The following is a 22266-nucleotide window of genomic DNA, read 5'->3' on the forward strand; positions in this document are numbered from 1 at the left end:
AACACAAATACACAACCTGGCCGAAGCCACTACCCCAAACACCTTTCCCCAACAGGGTGAACACATAACAACCCCTCCCGCAAAGCATGATGGTTGCCACTCGAAACCCCGCCCACGCCACAATATGTCAGAAACAAAGAAAATAAAAAGAAAATAATTCCTGTTTCTCCTTTAAGTTGTTAAAGACAGTAAAATAAATACCAGGGCCAGAACCACAGGTCCAGCTGTTAGGATGTGTGAGGAAACATTAGGTTCCTGCAGTTTGTCTTAAAATAAAGACACATCTTCAAGTTATCCATCTTTTAATCATAAGACAGGTGGTTTTGTATGAAACTCCAAAGTGTTCAAAATTAAATAAATAAATAGGAAACGATAAAATTAATAACTCTATGAATAAATAATGCACATACGACACATATGACAATGATATTGTGAAATAATGGAACGTATTTTGAAAAAAAAACAAAAAAACTTTTCATTGTGAAATCTATTGCACTCTGCAAATTATTTTTCCCCAATAACAGAGAATATTGCAGACGCATTTTCTGAGTGGCATGCGAAGTATCATCCGAAGATCGCTGGTTCGAACCCCGGATGATGCTGTTTTCCTCTCACAGCTGGAGGTCTAGAGAGAGCTGATTGGCCGAGCTTTCTCAGGGGGGAGGGATGAGAGGTACTCGCGCTCCCACATTAATTACGGCTCTACAATCAATCAGGGGCGTCTGTGAGCTCGCGCACGTGGAAGAAGCGGCTAGCACTTTCCTCCGAGTGTGTTACTCCCCCCCCTAAAAGTGCGCGAGCAAGCAGTTCGAAAAGATGCAGTTGGCTGACGTCACGCGATTCTGAGGAAACACGTGATAGTCTTCGGCCCTCCTGGCTGAGTGGTAGTAGTAGCCTTAATGTGGGAGCCCCCTAGTGACGGGGAGGAATTGGCTATGACCAAATTAGGGGAGATAATTGAAAAAATCCAAAAAAAAAAAATATATATATATATATATATATATATATATATATATATATATTTATTTATTTATTTATTTCAAAATGTCATTTTTTCAAAGTCAGTTTTTATTTCAAAATCCCTTTTTTCACGATGGCCTATTTATTTCATAATGCGACTTTTCAGCAGAATGAGTCGTTCTGTCAATCAGGAGCACTTTCCTCAAAATCAAAAGTCATGGAAGATGGCGGAGTCAGCTTTATTCAGACGTAGGTAATTATCTGATCTGCTAAAATAAGCAGAACTGGCTGAAGTTCACACCAGTCCGCCATCTTCCATGACTTTTGACTTAGGACACAACTTACTAGTATAAAAATATAACTCAATAGTATATTATTTATAGTATCACTGAACATACACTACTGTTCAAAAGTTTGGGGTCACTTTCTAACTCCATGATCGTTCCTGATTTTTATTTATTTCTATATTGTAAAGGAATGCTAAAGGCGTCCAAAAATGCATTAATCTCCTTAATTACCCTAAGACTAATAAATGTATTTTACGGTTTGGGACATTATTTAATACAGTATTTATTTTAAAAAAAAGGATTTTGCAAATCACACTGCTATGCAGTTAAAACGAGTGCACTGAATGCTGTCTGTCACTATTTTTAATCATTTACTGTATGTGCATAACTCTATGGTAGTAAATGTGATATGCACTGTGTAATGTTTTATATAGACAGTTAGGTTTTCCAATTAAAACAGCGACGTCATGAGACGTTCATAAAGTATATACACTGTATTAAGGGCTTCATTGTCACTAGAGGAAACAGCTGGTGTGATGAGGGTGAACACAGTGAAGATTTAACTGATTAATCCCTCATGACATTTTGTAAAATGTATTTATAAGAAAGGACTGCAATGATGCAGATATAATACAAATAATACAAATTATTTAAAAACTCACATCTTGCCTTAATCCTCCTTCTGTGATGGCGAATTGAAGACGGCGCTGAAAGACAGGGAGGAGCCGAAGGAGCCGAAGGAGCCGAAGTCTGCCACATATTTCATATCAAATTTAAATGGGACGATGGGCGATCACCGATTTGTGTGAAGTTTATGGAGAACTTTTAGGGGGGCTGAGTACCAATGGCCTAGCGACGCCCATGGTTATGCACATAAATTATTAATAGTGACAGACAGCATTCAGTGCATTCGTTTTTAACTGCATAGCAGCGTGATTTACAGAGATAGAAAAATCCTTTTTTTCTTAATAAATATTGTATTGTATTAAATAATTTCCCAAATCGTAAAATACATTTATAAGCCTTAGAGTAGGGTTTTTGTCACTTTGATTTAGAAATAGTTACTTTTTTAAGGAATAGAAACAAAAATAAGAACGATCTTAAAAGATGCCTTTTTAAAACAATATTTGTCTATATTAATGAATTTGAATAAATAAACTAGCAGCTATAAAATTTTAAACATTAAATTAAACTAGACAACATGATTATCAAGATTTTAATATTTATATTCAACTTTAGATGGAAGGTTTTTTGAGTCACATGTGAGTAGGCCTCCAAATGAACAGCAGGTAAGAAAAGAGCATGGGCAGCCTCTCAGGCACATTAACACTATGGTCTCAACACTGATTAAGTTATTGCATTAACAGATAGAATATATAGAATTAACAGATAAATGTTTGATATTATTGGCACCCACACAGTCAGTGGCGGTTCTACACTGAAATGCTCCCTGGGCGAGACTCCCTCCTGGCGTTTTGTTTATAGCAAACATATTTGCATATATATTTGTTATAGCAAATGGAAAATGTATTTTAAACTATCTACACATATGTAAATTACACTGGTTATGTACAGTATACTGTAAATATATTGTAAATATATTGGCTATAGCCAACATTAACATAACCAATGGAAATAAATAACTGTACTTGCAACAGTTTTGTTGCAAAGCATAATTTTGTGGTTAAATTTAATTAGATCTTATGTTGTATACACTGCTGAAAAAACAATAGAACTCTGCCCAACAATAATAGAAAATGTTTTAATGGTTATGATGGGAATTGTATTGGTTTTAATGGTAAGTATAACAATGTCTGCTGGTATATGATGGATTCTATTGGTGGGTGGGATGGTAAATCCTATTGAAAAAGTGCCCCAAACACACTACAATAAAGGAATTTTGTAATAGTTTCACTGGAAAATGTTAATGGTTAATAATGGTATTTAATAGAAACCATTTGGGATGGTTTGTATATTAGGCTTTTATTGTGTTAAAAATTTTTTAGCAGGGTAAGCATGGCAACCATCATAAGCAAGAAGGCTAACAAACCTAAGAGTTAACGTTATACAGTACCACTTATTAAGATAATGACACGAATACCTTAATCATACAGAGACAACATTGCTGCATACCATTATCTTTTGCCCGTTTCTCCTCATCTTCTTTTCTTTTTTTCCCTAAACTGGGCACCTGACAGCTTTGGCTTTTTTCTCTCCATCGCTGTGCTTACTCTGTAATCGACAATTCGACAATCAACAGATTTCCCCCAACACTGTCACTCACGACCAGAAGTCAAGACTAAACCAATTCACCATCATAATCGTTTTTATTACACAATTAAATAAATGAAAAAAGTGCTAATTATTGGTCTGTGTTTATAATATTTTGAATGAAATGTGCGTTATTTGTAAAAAAAAAAAAAAAAAAAAAGTCAGGTGTCACTGACATAATTTAGCCCCCCTCCTTCATTTCGGAGAGGTGAACTGTACTCTGTCTGCGCCCCCCAACACCCCCGCCCCCCTTCATCCTCTCTCCGCTCCGCTCGCGCTCAGCTTCTGTGCGGCTCCTTCAGCAGCAGAGGTGGCACAGGTATCATACATAACAGAAAACCGCTTAGCGGCACAGATTATTATTTATCCTCCAAGTTCCTGTGCCGCCCCCCACGTGTCATGAAAAAATTGTGCCCAGCTGCCCAGTTCGCACATGCCTAAAACCGCCACTGCCTACAAACTATCCATTACCAGCGATTTAAAACGTTTTAGTTATTTACAAAAATACTAGCAAAAATCATACGATTGTTTAGCGTAGATAATTCGTTCATTTCAAAATTTTTGTTAAAAAACATTGAAATGAGAGACAGTCTAAATCCTTGTTCGCGCACACAGCATTAAATAGTGGGTGACGTCATTATTTGAATCGGCGCGCGCGCACGACAGAAGAAACATAGGGAACGGAATGTCCCAGAACACCTGCGTGGATGGAATCAGCTTGCTGTTTTTAGAAAAAAAAATCGGGAAAATGTAATTAAGACAAAAGACTTTACAATAAAACAATTTAATAAAACTAAATCGCGAAACTGTTTATTTCTTTATATAAATGAATGTAAAAGCGGTATAATTTAAACACCAATACAAACGAGAAATTCGCAGTAAACTGTTCGAAAACAGGAAACACGTCACAGTAACTCGTGACGTCACAGCAAAACGACGCCAAACATCGAACTATTAGTGACAGATTCAGATTGAACTGATCACTCTTGGTCTCAACTCCGCAAATGTCAGCAGTAAGGTAAGAGCTTTCCTATCATTGACATGACATTGTGCAACTTTGCAAGTAAAGCACAACAAAAGAACATAATCCTCAATTTCATCAGTACTATTTCATCAGTCTGTTTAATAATAATATTGTGGACATTTTCCTCATCTAAATCTTAAATTATTTAGGATAATTTAATTCTCATTTAATCTTCTTATAGAATAGTTTAATTCTGATACAGTTTGGACATTGTGGCAATATTTGTATATTTTGCCTCTGTACATCAACACAATAGATTTATATAGATAGATAAATATATTTATAGATAGATAGATAGATATATATTTTGTTGATCCTGAAGAAATTTTATGAAGCAAGACAGATGCTTATGAAGTGTATTACATTGCTCATTTAGGAATTATTTTGTACAAATGCCCCCCATTTTCATTGATTCAGAAATAAGTAAACAGGTGTAAACCAGGTGTAGAAAAGGTCTCAAGTTGAATCCAAGTGTTGAATTTGCATTTGTTACAGTAGCTGATCATGGGAACTCTTAATGTGCAGTTCAAAGAGGTGCTAATGCAAGTAAAGGAGGCCATCATTGGGCTGAAAAAAAAAAAAACCCAAATAGGTCCTATCAGAGAGATACCCCTTTATACTATCTAAAACTAGTATAAAAACTATAGACTATATAACAACTGGTAGACTAGTTTTTTAAAACGCCAACAGATCACCCTGTGTACATCGAGAGCTGTGCAACTGGTGCTATTTTGTCCATGTTACCATGTCTGCATCAGAAGCTGAATGTGAAATTCTGTGTGAAACTGGGTCACAGGGATGTTTGATTACAGAGTTTTTTTTCTTGGTTAAGAAAAGCCCTTCACAACACCTAGCCAAGTCACTAACACTCTGGATGTGGTAGCTGTATTAATGTTAAAGCCCACAAACGAGACACAACTAAATGAAAGTAAATGCATACAGTAGGGGGTATGTGAAGATGTAAACCACTGGTAATGCTCAAGAATAAAAAGGCCAGTTTGGACTTTGCTCTAAAAAAAAAATCTTAAAAAGCCTTTCCGTTCTGATGTAACATTTAGTTGAAGAAAAATGTTGTAAAAAGATGCGAATGGATGAAGAGATGATCCAAAGTTGTATGAATGTACAGTATGGACAATCTGTGGCTAACACTGGAACTGGATTACTGGTGTATACTGATGATGTGACTGTTGTACAAATGCTAAAAAACTGATTGGACGTTGCTTCAAGGTACAGATGGATAATGACTCAAAACCGTACATTGAAAGCAAACCAAGAGCCTCATAAAGTAATAAAATTAAATTTTCTAAAATTATTTAGTCATTTTGATTTTGAAGGCAGAATGACCCACAAACAAGCAGGTACTGATGACGGCGGAGTGATTGTCCAAATATTTATGGGCCCAACCCAAATATTTCAGAATGTATATGCAGTCATGTACACACACCTGTATATGCAGTCATGTTTTTTTTTTTTATAATACACTAAAGAATACAGTTTAAACATTTGTTCATAAAAGATGTAACATAAAGTTTGCCTTTTATTATGCTTATAACTAAACTATACTTTTGTGTGTTCCAGGAACACCCTGAATTATTCTTGTCCATCTCTACCGCAGTCTATAATAATTGCAGAAATGATGCGAGTTAAAACTGCTCAGCATTGTGTACAAGCACCTGCCATCTACAGCGCCAGCAGAGGACAGGATTGTAAGACTTTTTGATATATCCAGTAAAAATAATATTTGCAGCACCAGATAAGTTAAATAAATTACATCAAAGTCATACTTACCTGTCAGTTTTTACTTAAAAATATGTGATTGAAGAGATTTGTGAATGTATTTCTTTGTCTCTAGATACCTTGGAGCCTGAGTGTGGCATCAGTATTGGATGCAGTCATCCGATTTACCAGAATTTCAGCCTCAATGGTATGCTTTTTCACAGCATGAATTAATTTATAATAATGCTACAATATTATGGTTTAAATGATTCATTTGCCATATTTAAATGGTATATTGACAGCATTAAATATGTTGTCATGTATGTGTAATTAATTCATGAACATACAATAAACTAACATGGGTAGGTGTATGTAAGGGTTATCACAATGAGTTAATGGAAAGTTAATAGGTAATCATTTAGTCAATCTAATAGGGAAAAATACAGAGTGTGGTATCTCAGGCAGCTAAGGCTCTAGGTTGTTGGTTTGGGGATCTAAGGATCCGGGTTAGAGACCCGCCGTCACTGCAGTGGCTGGGTAGTATGGAGTGTGGCAATTCAGCCACTGTATGCAGTGCCAGTCCCAACCCTAGATAAAAATGGAGGGGTTGCTTTGGGAAGAGCATCCACCGTAAACCCTGTGCCAAGTTGTCGTGCAGGTAGATGGTCTGTTGTGGTGACCCCTTGACAGGAGCAGCCAAAAGACTAACAACAAAATGGGAAAAACACTACCATTATACACATTCATCATTACACACACATTATTGGTTTACAATTCTTTTACAACATCTTGAAAGTCACTGTTGGAATTAGGCATCTGAAAATAAAATTTGAATTTAAAATTTGAATTTGAACTATGGGAGAGTTTCCAGGAGAAAATCACTGCTGACCAAAAACAACGCAAAGGCTCGTCCCACATTTGCCAAAAAATATGTAGCTTATATCTAAAATTTAGGTAATAGAATTGCTGGCTTGCTGGTGTCTTTCGGATCAGTGCCTAGCTGATTAGCCCAGGCGCAGAAAAACAGGGAGGAAGAAAATACTTTTTTTTCACGGCACTGTATAAGTGTGCATGTGTTAGAAATGTCAAAAGAATGGCAAAGAAACTAATGTACACAGCGTTTTCTGATAATATCTTTACCAGCAAGGTAATTCAGATCACATGTCACATTGTCATATATTCAGGAATAAAATAATTGAAATTTTTTTTTGGATATAGTTCATGTGCTTGACTGTGGTTTTGTCTGTTTGTGTGTGGGTTACTCTAGCTGCTACTAGAGACATGTCAGCCCCTGAGATCTGTTCTTCCACCGTCAGCCTGCCACAGGGTGTAGCAACCATAAGCTCACCAAGCCCTCTGCACAGCTCTCAGGAAGTTACTGAGGTGACCTCACACAAGAGGGAGCTCCGCCTGATAAAGAACAGGTAACATACTCTATACAGTACTTAGCACACCACAAAGTACATATCTGTATCTGTACTGGTGTTATGGCATTGATACCGTAGTTGCCCTAGTGCATAAAAGAAGAGCTCAGTTTGCTAAGTTAGCATGGAACTGCTTTTAGAAATTTATTTTATGCATAATTGCTTTAGTTGTTCACACAGTTTCCTCCCACCGTCTTTCCCTACTTTGACTTGTTGTTCACTTTTCTTAGTTCAATTTCAGGTTTGCACTGCCAAAAACTTGTAATCCTAGTAACCCTATGCTGCAGTAATGAGATACAGGCTTGTCATATTTTTTTCCAGTTAAAAAGGAATTCATAATGTTTTAAAAATTGTCAATTAAATTTATTTACTCAACAAAACTGGACAGCTGACTGATAAACAGTCCATTGCACACCAAAAACCATGCCACTGTCAGAATCACTAAGATCACAATTATTTTAATGTTCAATGTGAATATTAACAGAAGGCCTTGTATGTGCATGACTTGATGCACTCTGCTGCTACCATATAATCAGCTGATCCTTTTAAAGTGAACAGAACTTCTGGTGGGTTCTTGAAAACCTGTTGGGGCTCCCTCACTTCTAACAACAAATTAGAATTTAATACTTTAAATTATATTAAAATGAAGGGGGAAATAGAAATTACACTGTTGTTATTTCAGAGGATAAAACTAATGTGATTTAAAAATTAATTATGTGAAGGGTGGGTTTGCTGGAACATTAACTGTTCAGTCTAGCCGGTTTCCTTCATTCTGAATTGAAATTAAACTGTGTAAAATGTTTTTTTTTTTTACTTGATTAAAGTGGCTCTTGAAGTGAAGTTAAATTCGATCATGCACATTAAAGGGTCTTTGTTATCACTTTCAGGGAAGCTGCACAGAAATGCCGACGCAAGAAGAAAGAGTATGTCAGATCTCTTGAAAATCGTGTGACTTTGCTGGAAGAGCAAAACAAGGCACTCATCGAAGAACTCGAGGCCTTAAAAGACTTGTACTGTCACCTGTAATTACTGAATGCATTTAAGCAAAAGTACTTTTCACTCTGTTTATTTACTGCTTGCAAATGCAAAAAATGCAACAAATCCATTGTTTATGTAGTTTTATATACTGATGACTGTGAAGATTGTATAAGATTGTTTGTGTGTATGTGTGCGTGCTTATTTGCTGCACTGAATCAATGAATGTGGTTCATTTGTCACTTGCGCTTTTTGCAGGGAGGCAGGTAAAGTGTATCACTGCTTACTGTACAAGAAGCCTTTTTTTTTTAAGAAGTGGTTTTATATCTTTGTCTATGTAATGAATTTAAATTCTGAATAAATAAATATATTTTTGCACTTTCTTTTTCTCTTTTTTGTAAATTAAACATTTCGTATATTTTTACATAATATTTTTTACACATAACATTTGCAAATTACATTTGCAATTGCGTTTCCCATATGTGGACGCACAAAGTGTGCCATAATTCAAACGCAATTGCAAACTTTGCATTACCGTTCGCTGTTTCGCCTTCGTGAACGCACACTGACTGTCAAATTTCAAATGAAAAAAAAAAGTGCATTTGTATTTCCCATGTCTTACAAGTCATTAGCCTGCCATATTTAAATAGCAAAATCAATGATAACGTTTGCTTTTTCACTTTCTCTGCGTCGCGCGTCAAGCCGGCCAAAATTCAAACGCAATCGCTAATCCATTTGCAATTGCATTTCCAACACGGTACACAGAAAGCTGTCAATCAGCATCAGGGGCGGGTCTATACTGTTGGGCGGGATTGTGTGGGAACTGAACGTCGCAGTCGCCGACCAAGAAGGGGGAATTTGAGCAATGGAGGTGAACGGCAATAAAGTTGTTTTATGCGCTAAAATGCCCCCTGTCACGGATTACACGTCCTACAAAATCTCTATCAAATATATTAGGACATCATAATCAAAAAGTTCATATTATTTTTATTATCAAATATATTATTACTATTATAATTAACCCTAGGCACGTGACAAATTAATACACGAAAATTAAGACACGTAATACAAATTCTCATATAATGTTTATTTTGTGGAACATTTATTTTGCAGGGGTTTGTCATGTAATACAAAAATGTTTACACTAAATAAATATTGTTGTCGTGTAATTTTTTTATGAAAAAATTACACGACGCGATTTTTATTATCAATAAGCAATATAAAAATATACATATATTTGAATTTTTTCCAATACAACATGTCTTTTTTTATATTGCTTATTTTATAATTAAATTTGTTTGGTGCAATTTGTAAATCATAACCTATTAATTTATGTTCTAATATAATATTTTATAGAGGTTATGTAGGGGGAGGGGCAATCCGTGGAGGCATTTTAGCGCATAACATTACAAAAATAAAGGTAAATAGCTTTTTTGGTTTTGTGGATTACACATGTAAAACCGGTTGTACTATAATCCACTCTATTAGTTTTCGTTTAATTTCATTTTGAATTTTTTTTTTCCAAAAAATAAATAAAAAGATTAACTGAATTATATCAAACTGAACATTGCAAAGGGAAGGGTTGTAGTTATTAGCAAGGATAGAGTGCATTATAGTACCGTTGGTTTTACATTTTCTAAATGCAAAATTTTTATAGCAAAAAAGTTATTGAATTCTGTTGATTTTATTGTGATTTTTGTAACTCATAATAGACTGTACCAAAGTGCATTCATTTTCATGCATATCTTTACAATTATTATTATTTTAATAATAAAAAAACACCCTAACTCTCATTGAACAAATTATCTGTTTTATTGCCACAGGAATTGTCTGTGTAATCATTTATTTTAAAATGCACATTAAATGTACAAGCGCTAGTTACTCACTTAGTTATCAGGTTACTCAGGGCTAAAGTCTCTTAAGGAAAGAGTTATGAATTCTAAAGGACATGCAAACATCAAAAACAGGGATTTACTTTAAAATAGAGATCCTGTTATACAGTAGCAGTGCTGCAGTAGTGGTGCTATGTGTAACCCTTACACTGCAGGGTACATTACTATACCTTTAACATACCTGACTCTGTATATCAATAACAACTATTAGACCGAATCAGCATATTTCAATATTTTGGAAGTCGATAATATTGGCTGTTTGTACAGTATAACTAGATTTGCACAAACTGGATTTCCAGAAAGGATGACACATTCATGTTTACTTTAGCAGTCTAATTTAGTCTAAGTTATGGTTGTTATAATCACAGTATTAAGCAGTGTTTGTTAAGATTAAAGGCTTTCTGACAAAAAGCAACAAAATCTAAGAACCATTTGCTATGAAGGAGTTCCAACACCTTAACATCTGGTAAAGAAAAAGAAAGCAAAAGAGTTACTTTGCAATCTCTTTTTGAGTTTATATATCTCTACTTTATATCTGACTAGCTGGAGTACTCATTAATGATGGGAAAGGAGTTTGTAGAGAGTTGGTAAAACTAAAAATAAGCTCTAAACAGCTTTAATGTAATCAATGATATTATTATTTCAGGTTACAGCCACATACAGGTTTGCTTGTCTTTCTGTATGGCAGAACTCTCGGCCTAACCTACTAATACAAAGTATTAAAGTACAAAGTTGATTATTTTATCCCTTGTTTACGCTAAGTACTTCTTTTGTACAGCCAAATACACTTACTACTTATCAATTGGAGCGTGAATTACATATAAAAAATAGATAGTGTCTTAAAACAATTCCAGCTTGTTAAAATTCACAATGGACATAAAAATACCTGCTGTAAATATAATGAACAGATTCATCGTGACAATTTACAGTATCAGATATATTGTGACATCTTCATGTCAAACTCCCTCCTCTCATTTCTTGTTACCTGCATATGTAAATTACTTCTATGTTTATCTGTGCCATGTTCTATTATAAACTTTGTTGGCTGGGCAGCTTTTTAACTCAACGGTAGAATGTATGTACAATAAGTATAATAAATCACATTAATATTACCATTTGCTGAGCAATGGGCAACTTGTAAACTAAGATATTTTTAATCACATATGCTAACTGGAAAGTTGTGAGATTGTGTGTATCCTTTGGGTTGTGTAATTCTAAAGATAAGATCACCTGTCACAATGTACAATCCTAACAGTCTTAACAGTTTGGTGGCTATGTTTGTCAAAGCATTCATAAAACTCTAGTTCAAAAGGATTATGGGTTGGTTGACATATAGAGGGATATATCGTTTTTTTTTTTTTTTCTTTTTTACTCATAAAAAGTTATCTTTGCTTTGGAGCACACATTAATCTTGAGTCGGTTGTGGTGTTAGCATACTGCTTTTGAATTATAATCAGTTATTGTTATATTATGCCTTGGAGGCTTGGAATAATGTAATTTTTAACTTCTGTACCTTTGAGGTACAAAGGGTTTGTATGTCGAGGGTGGGGAGCAGGTTTTTTAAGTAAGGAACGATTTAAATTCTGTATGAAACTAGGCAAATCTGCCACAGAGTCATCTGACATAATTTGGCAATAAGCTGTTCTAGCTATTTTAAGTGGTGCATGCTTCAAGAGCAGAAGAACATCACTGGAAGATGACAAGAGATCAGGAAGACCATCAACAAGCTCATCCCCTGAAAATGTTGAAACCATTTAACAACTTGTGCATGATGATCATCGAAGAACAATCCACAGCACTGCTGTCGGTGTGTCATACAAAACATTCCATGCAAACTTCACGTGTGAACTGAACATGTGCCATGTCACTGGCATGTTCGTCTACAGGCCGCTGACCCAGGAGCAGAAGAAACATCGCATAGAAGTCTGCCAAAAACTCCGTCAGCGTGCTGTGGATGACCTGTCCTTCATGTCGAGGATCATTACTGGTGAAAAACCTGGGTGGCTGAGAGAGGATATACGGCAAAAAACAAAGCTCGTAAACAGAGATGATCTCTAAATGTTTATTACCCCCTCATAGCAAATAAATAAAAAGTTTATATTTTCAATTTTTTTATTAGGTTTTATTTTTGATTAAGTATTTAAATTTAACCAGATAAAGAAAGCAATGGGATTTAAACATAGTTTTAAATTTTTGTTACAGTTGTGATTTAAGATGTGATTAAAGGGTTAAATGGGCTGCAGAAGATTTTCACATGTGAAAATGGACTGCAGCCATGTTATGTTTGGAAATGGCTGATTCTTATTCTGAACGTTGGCTGCTTGAGCTAAGCCCAGCTAGTTGAGGAGACCATCCCAGGATCCCTATTAGGAGTTCCAAGTGAAAGGGATTTTTTAGTTGTTCTTAGGCAGAAAATGAAAAACAATACTAAAATAAGAGACTGTAATAAATTACTGTAACAGTAATCAATTTTAATATTTATTTTCTCTATGATCTTCATTTACATATCAAGGCATATTTGAATAGAATTTCATTATTGAGTACTGTATCACTACGATGAGTACTGCATCACTACAATGTACATTTTATACCTTAAACGCTCCAAGTTTAAGGTAGATATGGCTTTTTATTATGTTTCTTCATCCCCATGATGTAAGTTAGATATTATTTTCTGCTTATTGTCAGTTTTCCCTAACGGAGGAGATGTTTAAAAGTTTTATAAATAAAGTTTTTCATAGCTGATAAGATAATGTTAGCAGGATAGTCTCTAGATAAGATTATAGTTATTTGTGAGGAGACAAAGCTCTTGAGTCTGCAAGCTCTAATATACGTATCAGAAATGCAATATGTTCTCTCTTGTATTCTTTCTAGTAGTGTTTTCTCCATGTATGAACCAATTATTAACTCATAAAAGCAGTTAGTAGTTATTATCTTGAGAAAAAATATAATTATGGCAGTCTAGAGAGTGTGTCAGCTGAATGGTGAGTTTCATGGAATTAAAGCTCAATTCAAGTGGAACTGTGATTTACTGTGTAATGGAAAAATGTACCGAGTTGACTGTAGAAGCATTAAACTTGCTTTTTGAAGAAGGAAATGCCTATGATCCTAACAAGATAGAATATTGATTGTATTGAATCAGTAGTCCTACACTAAACTGATTGTAGCTGCCAAGGTAGACATCTGTTCTGAGGCAGATAGAAGAAAACAACCTTTTATATGTTAAGAGAAAGAGCACCATGTGTCTTCCTAGAGTACATTAATTCTGAAACCTACTTCCCCATGATCTTTTTAGGTGCTTGTATTGACTTACTCCTTCCAAATTTTGTTCACGGAGTTTGCTTAAAGACTTGAATATACATACTATAATAAGTACTAACTTTAAGTTTTTAATGCCTTTAATTTTAGCTGAAATTGGGATTTAGAATTAGAGACTGGTGGAATGAGACAGCGAAAAACACCCAGACCAAGACCTGTGAGGGGTGATATGATTAGAGAGAATTTTTTTCAATGAGGCAGACTGAAAAAGTAGAATTTTTTTTAAAAGGGCAGGTGAGGAAGAGGAAGAGCAGGATCGATTGGGTCTTATCAGAGACATCACCTGACAAATGTTTGCCAGTTGAAAGCGCTGCGACCCAAGATCATTTGTGATGGAGAAGCTTGGTCAATCTCTCTTTCTGCAATAACTCTATTACCAGTCCATAGTGCCACTCCTTGTCTTACCATCAATGTCCATGGTAAGATACAGAGAGAGAGAGAGAGAGAGAGAGAGAGAGGCAGAAATTTAGAGTTTAACACTCATTTAGTATCTTGTGATTAAAATATGAAAATATTTAGGCATTGTGTTCCTTTCAATAATTAGTTTAAGAAACTTGACAAACAGAAAGTTGTTAATGACATTAGCAAACCAGTATTCTGTTTACATTTTTAAAGTTCTTGCCCTGTTGAGCAATTGATCCTTACCAATGTCTGCAAGCAAACAAACAAACAAATCCCCTTGAGACAACAGAAAATAAAGGTTTGAATGTGTGATAATCTTTTTTCTTTTTTTCCCCTCAAAAAGTAAGCCAACATTTAGAATCTAAGTTGTAAAAGATAAGTACACACTGTAATGTTCCATAATCAAAAACAAGAATCATCACTACAGTATCTCAACCATTATATTGTAGCGATTAGATTTGTTATTAATCGAGTTACAATAAATCGGGGGCTTTTATCTAACTTCCGGTGCAGTATAGGCCGAGCCGTGCAAGAAAAGACAAACATCAACTACAAAAATTAACCCAAACCCAAAGTGTATGACCTGGCACGTCATCAGGACTTCCTTGCAATACCCTGGAACCAAACAAAATACAACGTAGTGGGTTCATTTCCCGGCGCGGGTGGGCTTAATCAGTTTTTAGTTGATTCCCTGCTTTATAAGACCCTATCATGTGGCTGGCCACAATATAGCCAATGGATCACATCCAGCTTGAAGGAGCTGGAGCAGTTTTGCCTTGAAGAATATGCAAATCTAATTTCCTACAGTAATGTGCTATAGTAATACGGTACGTGCATAAAACAAGATACTTGCAGTTGCAATACTTGCAGCAGCTCCACCCTCACAGTCCTTTCTTTTAAATTGCATCTGTCTTGTCTGTCTAGTCCAGTTTGCTGTTCAGATGAACACCCGATATTTCACTCTCTCAATGTCTTTTCTCAGAATCTTCTCTGGTACTAGTGAAGTGTTTGTGTCTACAGAAATCCACCACTAGTTCCTTGGTCTCCCCCCATTTATCTGAAGACAGCTCTGTTGGCACCAGTCCATAAAGTTCTGGATAAGTCCTCTGTACTTCCTGTCATCATCTTCCTTGATCACACCGACGATGGCAAAATCATCAGAGAACTTCTGCAGGTGACGAGTTGCTGAGCTGAACATGAAGTCTGCAGTGTAGACCATTAAGTGGAACGGAGCTAGGAGCGTCCCTGTGGGATGGGGGTAGGGGGTGGGTGTATGGGGCTCCAGCGTTGTAGACAATCATGTCAGACTCACAGTTACACATACTGTGGTTTGTTTGTGAGGTAGTTCAGTATTCACATAATATAATGTAGTGTAAAAAATATGATGTGAAAATGTACTAAATATTTAATGAAAAAATTAATAAATCAGAAAAATATAAAAAAATAAAGTGCAAAAATATATTTATTCAGATTTAAAATTCATTACATAGACAAAGATACAAAACCCCTTAAATATTTACTTCACTGTTAAGGGTCATTTTAAATATATGTCAGGTGTACAGTATGTGAGGTAGATACAATCAAATGTACATAAACGGAGTGAAAAGTAGTTTTGCCTAAATGCATTCAGTAATTACAAGTGACAGTACAAGACTTTTAAGGCCTCGAGTTCTTCGATGAGTGCCTTGTTTTGCTTTTCCAGCAAAGTCACACGATTTTCAAGAGATCTGACATACTCTTTCTTCTTGCGTCGGCATTCCCGTGCAGCTTCCCTGGAAGTAATAACAAAGACCCTTTAATGTGCATGATCGCATCTAACTTCACTTCAAGAGCCACTTTAATTAAGTAAAAATAAAATACATTTTACATAGTTTAATTTGTAAACTATCAATTTAAAATTAAGGAAACCGGCTGAACAGTTAATGTTTTAGTGTAATTATTACTTTTACCCTGATTTTAATATCATAATTTAAAGTATTACACATACAGTACAAGGCCTTCTGTTAATATTCACACTGAACATTAAAATAGTGATTTTAGTGATTCTGACAGTGGCATGGTTTTTGGTATGTAATAGACAGTCAAGTGCAGTTTTTCCCAATCAGCTGTCCAGTTTTATTGAGTAAATAAATGTTATGGACAATTTTTAAAGCATTATGAATTTTTGTGAATTTCTTTGTGAATTAGTTGTTCTGGCAGTGCAAACCTGAAATTGAACTAAGAAAAGTGAACAGCAAGTCAAAGTAGGGAAAGACGGTGGGTAGAAACTGTGTCAACAACTTAAGCAATTATGCATAAAATAAATTAATGACAGCAGTTATATACTAACTTAGCAAACTGGGCTCTTCCTTTGTGCACTAGGGCAACTATCAATGCCATAGTATGAGTACAGATACAGATATGTACTTTGTGGTGTGTTAAGTACTGTATAGAGTATGTTACCTGTTCTTTATCAGGCGGAGCTCCCTCTTGTGTGAGGTCACCTCAGTAACTTCCTGAGAGCTGTGCAGAGAGCTTGGTGAGCTCATGGTTGCTACACTCTGTGGCAGGCTGACGGTGGAAGAACAGATCTCAGGGGCTGACATGTCTCTAGTAGCAGCTAGAGTAACCCACACACAAACAGACAAAACCACAGTCAAGCACATGAACTATATCCATAAAACAATTTCATTATTTTATTCCGGAATATATGAAAATGTGACATGTGATCTAAATTACCTTGCTGGTAAAGATATTATCAGAAAAAAAAAGCATTTTCTCCCTCCCTGTTTTTCTGCGCTTGGGCTAATCAGCTAGGTACTGATCCGAAACACCCCAGCAAGCCAGCAATTCTATTAACTAAATTTTAGATATGAGCAGTCTTTTTGGTCAGCAGTGATTTTCTCCTTGGAACTCTACCATAGTCATCTTTTTCTTATTGTTAAATCATAAACCTTAACTGAGGCAAGTAGGTTCTGGGTTCTTTTATGAGCTCCTGGATGAGTTGTGCTCTTGAAATAATTTTGGTAGGCCAGCCACTTCTGGGAAGGTTCACCACTGTTTTCTCCATTTGTGGATAATTCTCACTGTGGAATCCCAAAGCCTTAGGAATATCTTGGTAATCCTTTATCCATGTAAAATACCTTGTTTCTCATCTGTTCTTAAACTTTTTTTTATGATGTTTCTTTCTTTGGAACTTTTAGCATACTTCACCTTGTCAGACAGGTACTATTTAAGTGACTTCTTGATTCAACAGAGTGGCAGTAATCAGGCCTGGGTATGGCAATTAGACTTTATCTTAGCTTTCCAAAAAGCACAGTTCATTCAGGATTTAGCAAGGGGAGAAATTACTTTTTCCACATAAGGTAGATGAGGACAGCTTTTTTCCACTTAAATAAATTAAATCATCATTTTGTATTTACTCAGGGTATCTTTGTGTAATAATTTTTTAAATTATCTAAATCATTTAAGTGTGACAAATTTGCACAAAAAAAAAAGAAAACAAAAAAGGGCACTTTTTCATGGCATATGCATGCAGTATTTCATATAAACCCAAGAGTGTTCATAGAAATAAAAATAAATGTCAGCATATTGCTTACAATTTTATTGTTTATGGGTGATGCATTCTCTTTTCACTTACAACATCAAGGACATACACAGAAAGCTGAGGTGCTGCCCAAACAGATGCTCTATATTCTTTTATAAGCTGAAAAACTAAAATAGTTTGTGTCCCATATGCTTTTAAAGAAAATTACACCACAGTATGGTTGAATGGTTGAATCTGATTGGTCAGAGGGTATGCATGATTTTTGTATAACAGCACAGATTGTTCCAATAATAACATGAATGTTAATATAACTGTGTTTACAGGATATAGTAATCGCTTATTCAGGAAGTAATGGTCATAACCAAAGCAATAGTAACAAAAAAAAAACAGACAACTTGAGACAGATCTATATAGACAAGTGGGCACGTGCTGGGAAAGTTGCAGGAACTATGTTGTATAATGTTTTTTCAATATTAGGTCTAACCTAACGATTAAAATGCATGACATACCTCTTGTTAATAAATACAATGTTGTAGTTGTTGATGCATATCAAAAAACGCTGAGACTGTTTACTTTTTAATAATACACTTAACAAAATTAAATTGAAGAACCCTACACAAGTTCAATAATTGGTAATTTACTATTTATCCTCAGAATGCTCATCTGTCAACAATTAGTAGGAGCTCATTTAGCTTTAAACTAATAGTCAACTTCAACATTATGTTGTTTGCTGGAACACGATGCTGTACTACTAAGTATTATGTAAAGTATTTATGCATTGTGGAACCATCTAGAATATTTAGAAAAATCTTCAGCAATCACCGACCAGCCATGATATAAAGAGATACTACACTTCATATTTTTCCCTATTAGATTGACTAAATTATTACCTTTTAAAATATATTAATTTTCCATTAACTCATTGTGATAACCCTTACATACACCTACCCATGTTAGTTTACTGTATGTTCATGGATTAATTACACATACATGATAACATATTTAATGCTGTCAATATACCATTTAAATATGGCAAATAAATCATTTAAACCATAATATTGTAGCATTATTATTAATTAATTCATGCTGTGAAAAAGCATACCATTGAGGCTGAAATTCTGGTAAATCGGATGACTGCATCCAATACTGATGCCACACTCAGGCTCCAAGGTATCTAGAGACAAAGAAATACATTCACAAATCTCTTCAATCACATATTTTTAGGTAAAAACTGACAGGTAAGTATGACTTTGATGTAATTTATTTAACTTATCTGGTGCTCCAAATATTATTTTTACTGGATATATAAAAAAGTCTTACAATCCTGTCCTCTGCTGGCGCTGTAGATGGCGGGTGCTTGTACACAATGCTGAGCAGTTTTAACTGACATCATTTCTGCAATTATTATAGACTGCGGTAGAGATGGACAAGAATAATTCAGGGTGTTCCTGGAACACACAAAAGTATGGTTTAGTTATAAGAATAATAAAAGGCAAACTTTATGTAACATCTTTAAATAGTTTGGTAAAATAAACAAATATTTTATGAACAAACGCTTAAACTGTATTCTTCAGTGTATTATAAAGAAAAACATGACTGCATATACAGGTGTGTGTACATGACTGCATATACATTCTGAAATATTTGGGTTGGGCCTATCAGTTTTTCAGCATTTGTACAACAGTCACATCATCAGTATGATGTAACACCAGTAATCCAGTTCCAGTGTTAGCCACAGATTGTCCATACATTCATACAACTTTGGATCATCTCTTCATCCATTCGCTTTTTTTACATCATTTTTCTTCAACTAAATGTTGCATCAGAACTGGAAGGCTTTTTAAGAGTTTTTTTTATAGAGCAAAGTCCAAACTGGCCTTTTTATTCTTGAGCATTACCAGTGGTTTACATCTTCACATACCCCCTACTGTATGTATTTACTTATATTTAGTTGTGTCTCGTTTTAACATTAATACAGCTACCACATCCAGAGTGTTAGTGACTTGGCTAGGTGTTGTGAAGGGCTTTTCTTAACCAAGAAAAAAAAATCTGTAATCAAACATCTCTGTGACGCAGTTTCACACAGAATTTCACATTGACATTCTGGTGCAGACGTGGTAACAGGACAAAATAGCACCAGTTGCACAGCTCTCAATGTTAAGTTAAGCCTTTATTTGTCACATATACATTACAGCACAGTGAAATTCCTTCTTCGCATATCCCAGCGTAACTGGGGTCAGAGCGCAGGGTCAGCCATGATACAGCGCCCCTGAAGCAGTTAGGGTTAAGGGCCTTGTTTAAGGGCCCAACAGTGGCAACCTGGTGGAGCTGGGTATTGAACCGCCAATCTTCCGATCAGTAACTCAGTGCCTTAGCCCTCTGAGCCACCACTGCCCCTTAAATATGTACACAGGGTGATCTTTTGGCGTTCAAAAAAAACCAGTCTACCAGTTGTTATATAGTCTATAGTTTTTATACTAGTTTTAGATAGTATGAGAGGGTATCTCTCTGATAGGACTATTTTGTTTTTTCAGCCCAATGATGGCCTCCCTCACTTGCATTAGCACCTCTTTGAACTGCACATTAAGAGTTCCCATGATCAGCTACTGTAACAAATGCAAATTCAACACTTGGAATCAACTTAAAACCGTTTATGTAATAGGCTACACCTGGTCCTGTAACCTTATATTGTCCACTTATTTCTGAATCAATGAAAATGGAGGAAAATGAGAATTAAATTATCCTAAATAACTTAATATTTAGATGAGGAAAATGTCCACAATATTATTATTAAACAGACTGATGAAGTAGTACTGATGAAATTGAGGATTATGTTGTTTTGTTGTGCTTTACTTGCAAGTTGCACAATGTCATGTCAATGATAGGAAAGCTCTTACCTTACTGCTGACATTTGCGGAGTTGAGACCAAGAGTGATCAGTTCAATCTGAATCTGTCACTAATAGTTCGATGTTTGGCGTCGTTTTGCTGTGACGTCACGAGTTACTGTGACGTGTTTCCTGTTTTCGAACAGTTTACTGCGAATTTCTCGTTTGTATTGGTGTTTAAATTATACCGCTTTTACATTCATTTATATCAAGAAATTCACAGTTTCGCGATTTCGTTTTATTAAATTGTTTTATTGTAAAGTCTTTTGTCTTAATTCCATTTTCCCGATTTTTTTTTCTTCTAAAAACAGCAAGCTGATTCCATCCACGCAGGGACACTCCGTTCTGGGACACTCCGTTCCCTACGTTTCTCCTGTCGTGCGCGCGCCGATTTAAATAATGACGTCACCCACTATTTAAGGCTGTGCGCGTGAACAAGGATTTAAACTGTCTCTCATTTCAATGGTTTTTTCAATCGTATGTTTTTTTTTTTGTAGATAACGTTTTAAATCGCTGGTAATAGATAGTTTGTAGGTCAAATACAGACAGCAGTTTCCAGCAAATATGTTAGGATAGAAGTGATATTGATTTATTTGAACAATATTTAAATTATACTTCACAATCAGATGTAATATATAACTCAATTGTAGACTTCCTACTTCATATACTTACTAAGTGCTAAATGACAGCATCGTTTTCTATCCATTCAAACAGTAAGAATCTGAATGGATTTCTCATCCATTAATTTCACTAAATATGAAACCTTGAAATTTATTCCATATGTTAAATGGGGGCATAGACTTACTGTACCTGGGGACAGGTACACATGTCTCTGTGCGCCTTTCAGTCATCTTCAATCCTTCTCTAGCCAGTCAGGAGAGGAGGAGAGATTGTGCCGCTTCCTCTGCTTAAATAAAATAAAATTGTAAATTTAATTAAATAATAATAACTTTTTATGTAAAACATCGGCAACAACAAAACACCCTGATACTTTCACAGCCAGTACGAAAAGGAAATTGGAACCGGTTTTCCTATTGCCCAGGAAAATACGTTCCCACCTTTTAAATTTAATAGGTAGTGTTTTACAACATTCTGCTTATTGTATTCTCTTTGTTACAAGTAAAGGTGTGTATCAATGAATTAAAATATAATCAAAAAGTTTATTTATTTATTTTAGTAATTCAATTCAAAACGTAAAACTCATATATTTAAATTTAGGCATTTGTCAGACGCCCTTATCCAGATCGACTTACATTTCTTTTTATCTCGTTATACATCTGAGCAGTTAAGGGTTTAAGGATTCCTTAGCAGGGTTAAGGAACTTGCTCAAGGGCCCAACAGTGGGGTTTAAACGGCGAAGAGCGGCATGCACATGGACAGCCACAAGCTAACTGCCGAAGCTCCCGCGGCTCTTCAGCTCTCCATGGAGCCAGATATCGTGACCCTGTCACAGAGGAGGAAAACGCCGCAAGGAGGTTCACATCATGGCCCCATCAGAGAGGACCTCCTTCTGAGGCCGCGCCCACAGAAAGAGCAGAGAGGGGCCGGTCCGTCCATCCCCCTAGAGGAGATTCAGAGGCAGGAGCTG

The 22266-nt window shown here is 35.6% G+C and overlaps 2 protein-coding genes across 2 annotated transcripts; one reads left to right on the plus strand and one right to left on the minus strand.

Moving 5' to 3' along the window:
• Nucleotides 1-6175: 6175 nt before the first annotated feature.
• On the plus strand, nucleotides 6176-8968 carry LOC128520476 (cAMP-responsive element modulator-like). Its single transcript, XM_053494731.1, has 4 exons — nucleotides 6176-6248; nucleotides 6395-6466; nucleotides 7526-7682; nucleotides 8570-8968. Exons 1-4 carry the CDS (start codon nucleotides 6176-6178, stop codon nucleotides 8706-8708), a joined length of 441 nt encoding a protein of 146 aa, XP_053350706.1. The 3' UTR covers nucleotides 8709-8968.
• Nucleotides 8969-15776: 6808 nt separating this feature from the next.
• LOC128520474 (cAMP-responsive element modulator-like) lies at nucleotides 15777-20924 on the minus strand. Its single transcript, XM_053494729.1, has 5 exons — nucleotides 20690-20924; nucleotides 19113-19240; nucleotides 18895-18966; nucleotides 16709-16865; nucleotides 15777-16038 (listed from the first exon to the last, which is right to left on the minus strand). Exons 1-5 carry the CDS (start codon nucleotides 20701-20703, stop codon nucleotides 15900-15902), a joined length of 510 nt encoding a protein of 169 aa, XP_053350704.1. The 5' UTR covers nucleotides 20704-20924; the 3' UTR covers nucleotides 15777-15899.
• Between the last annotated feature and the right edge of the window lie 1342 nt (nucleotides 20925-22266).

The sequence above is a fragment of the Clarias gariepinus genome, chromosome 4, assembly GCF_024256425.1.
Source record: "Clarias gariepinus isolate MV-2021 ecotype Netherlands chromosome 4, CGAR_prim_01v2, whole genome shotgun sequence".
Taxonomy (NCBI): Eukaryota; Metazoa; Chordata; class Actinopteri; order Siluriformes; family Clariidae; genus Clarias; species Clarias gariepinus.

Coding starts and splice junctions, on each gene's coding strand:
- LOC128520476 (XM_053494731.1), top strand. CDS start 6,176: ATGATGCGAGTTAAAACTGCTCAGCATTGTGTACAAGCACCTGCCATC. Junction 6,249..6,394: donor CGCCAGCAGAGGACAGGATT/GTAAGACTTTTT, acceptor CTTTGTCTCTAG/ATACCTTGGAGCCTGAGTGT. Junction 7,683..8,569: donor CTCCGCCTGATAAAGAACAG/GTAACATACTCT, acceptor TATCACTTTCAG/GGAAGCTGCACAGAAATGCC.
- LOC128520474 (XM_053494729.1), bottom strand. Junction 16,866..18,894: donor CCAGAATTTCAGCCTCAATG/GTATGCTTTTTC, acceptor GGGTTACTCTAG/CTGCTACTAGAGACATGTCA. Junction 16,039..16,708: donor CTCCGCCTGATAAAGAACAG/GTAACATACTCT, acceptor TATTACTTCCAG/GGAAGCTGCACGGGAATGCC.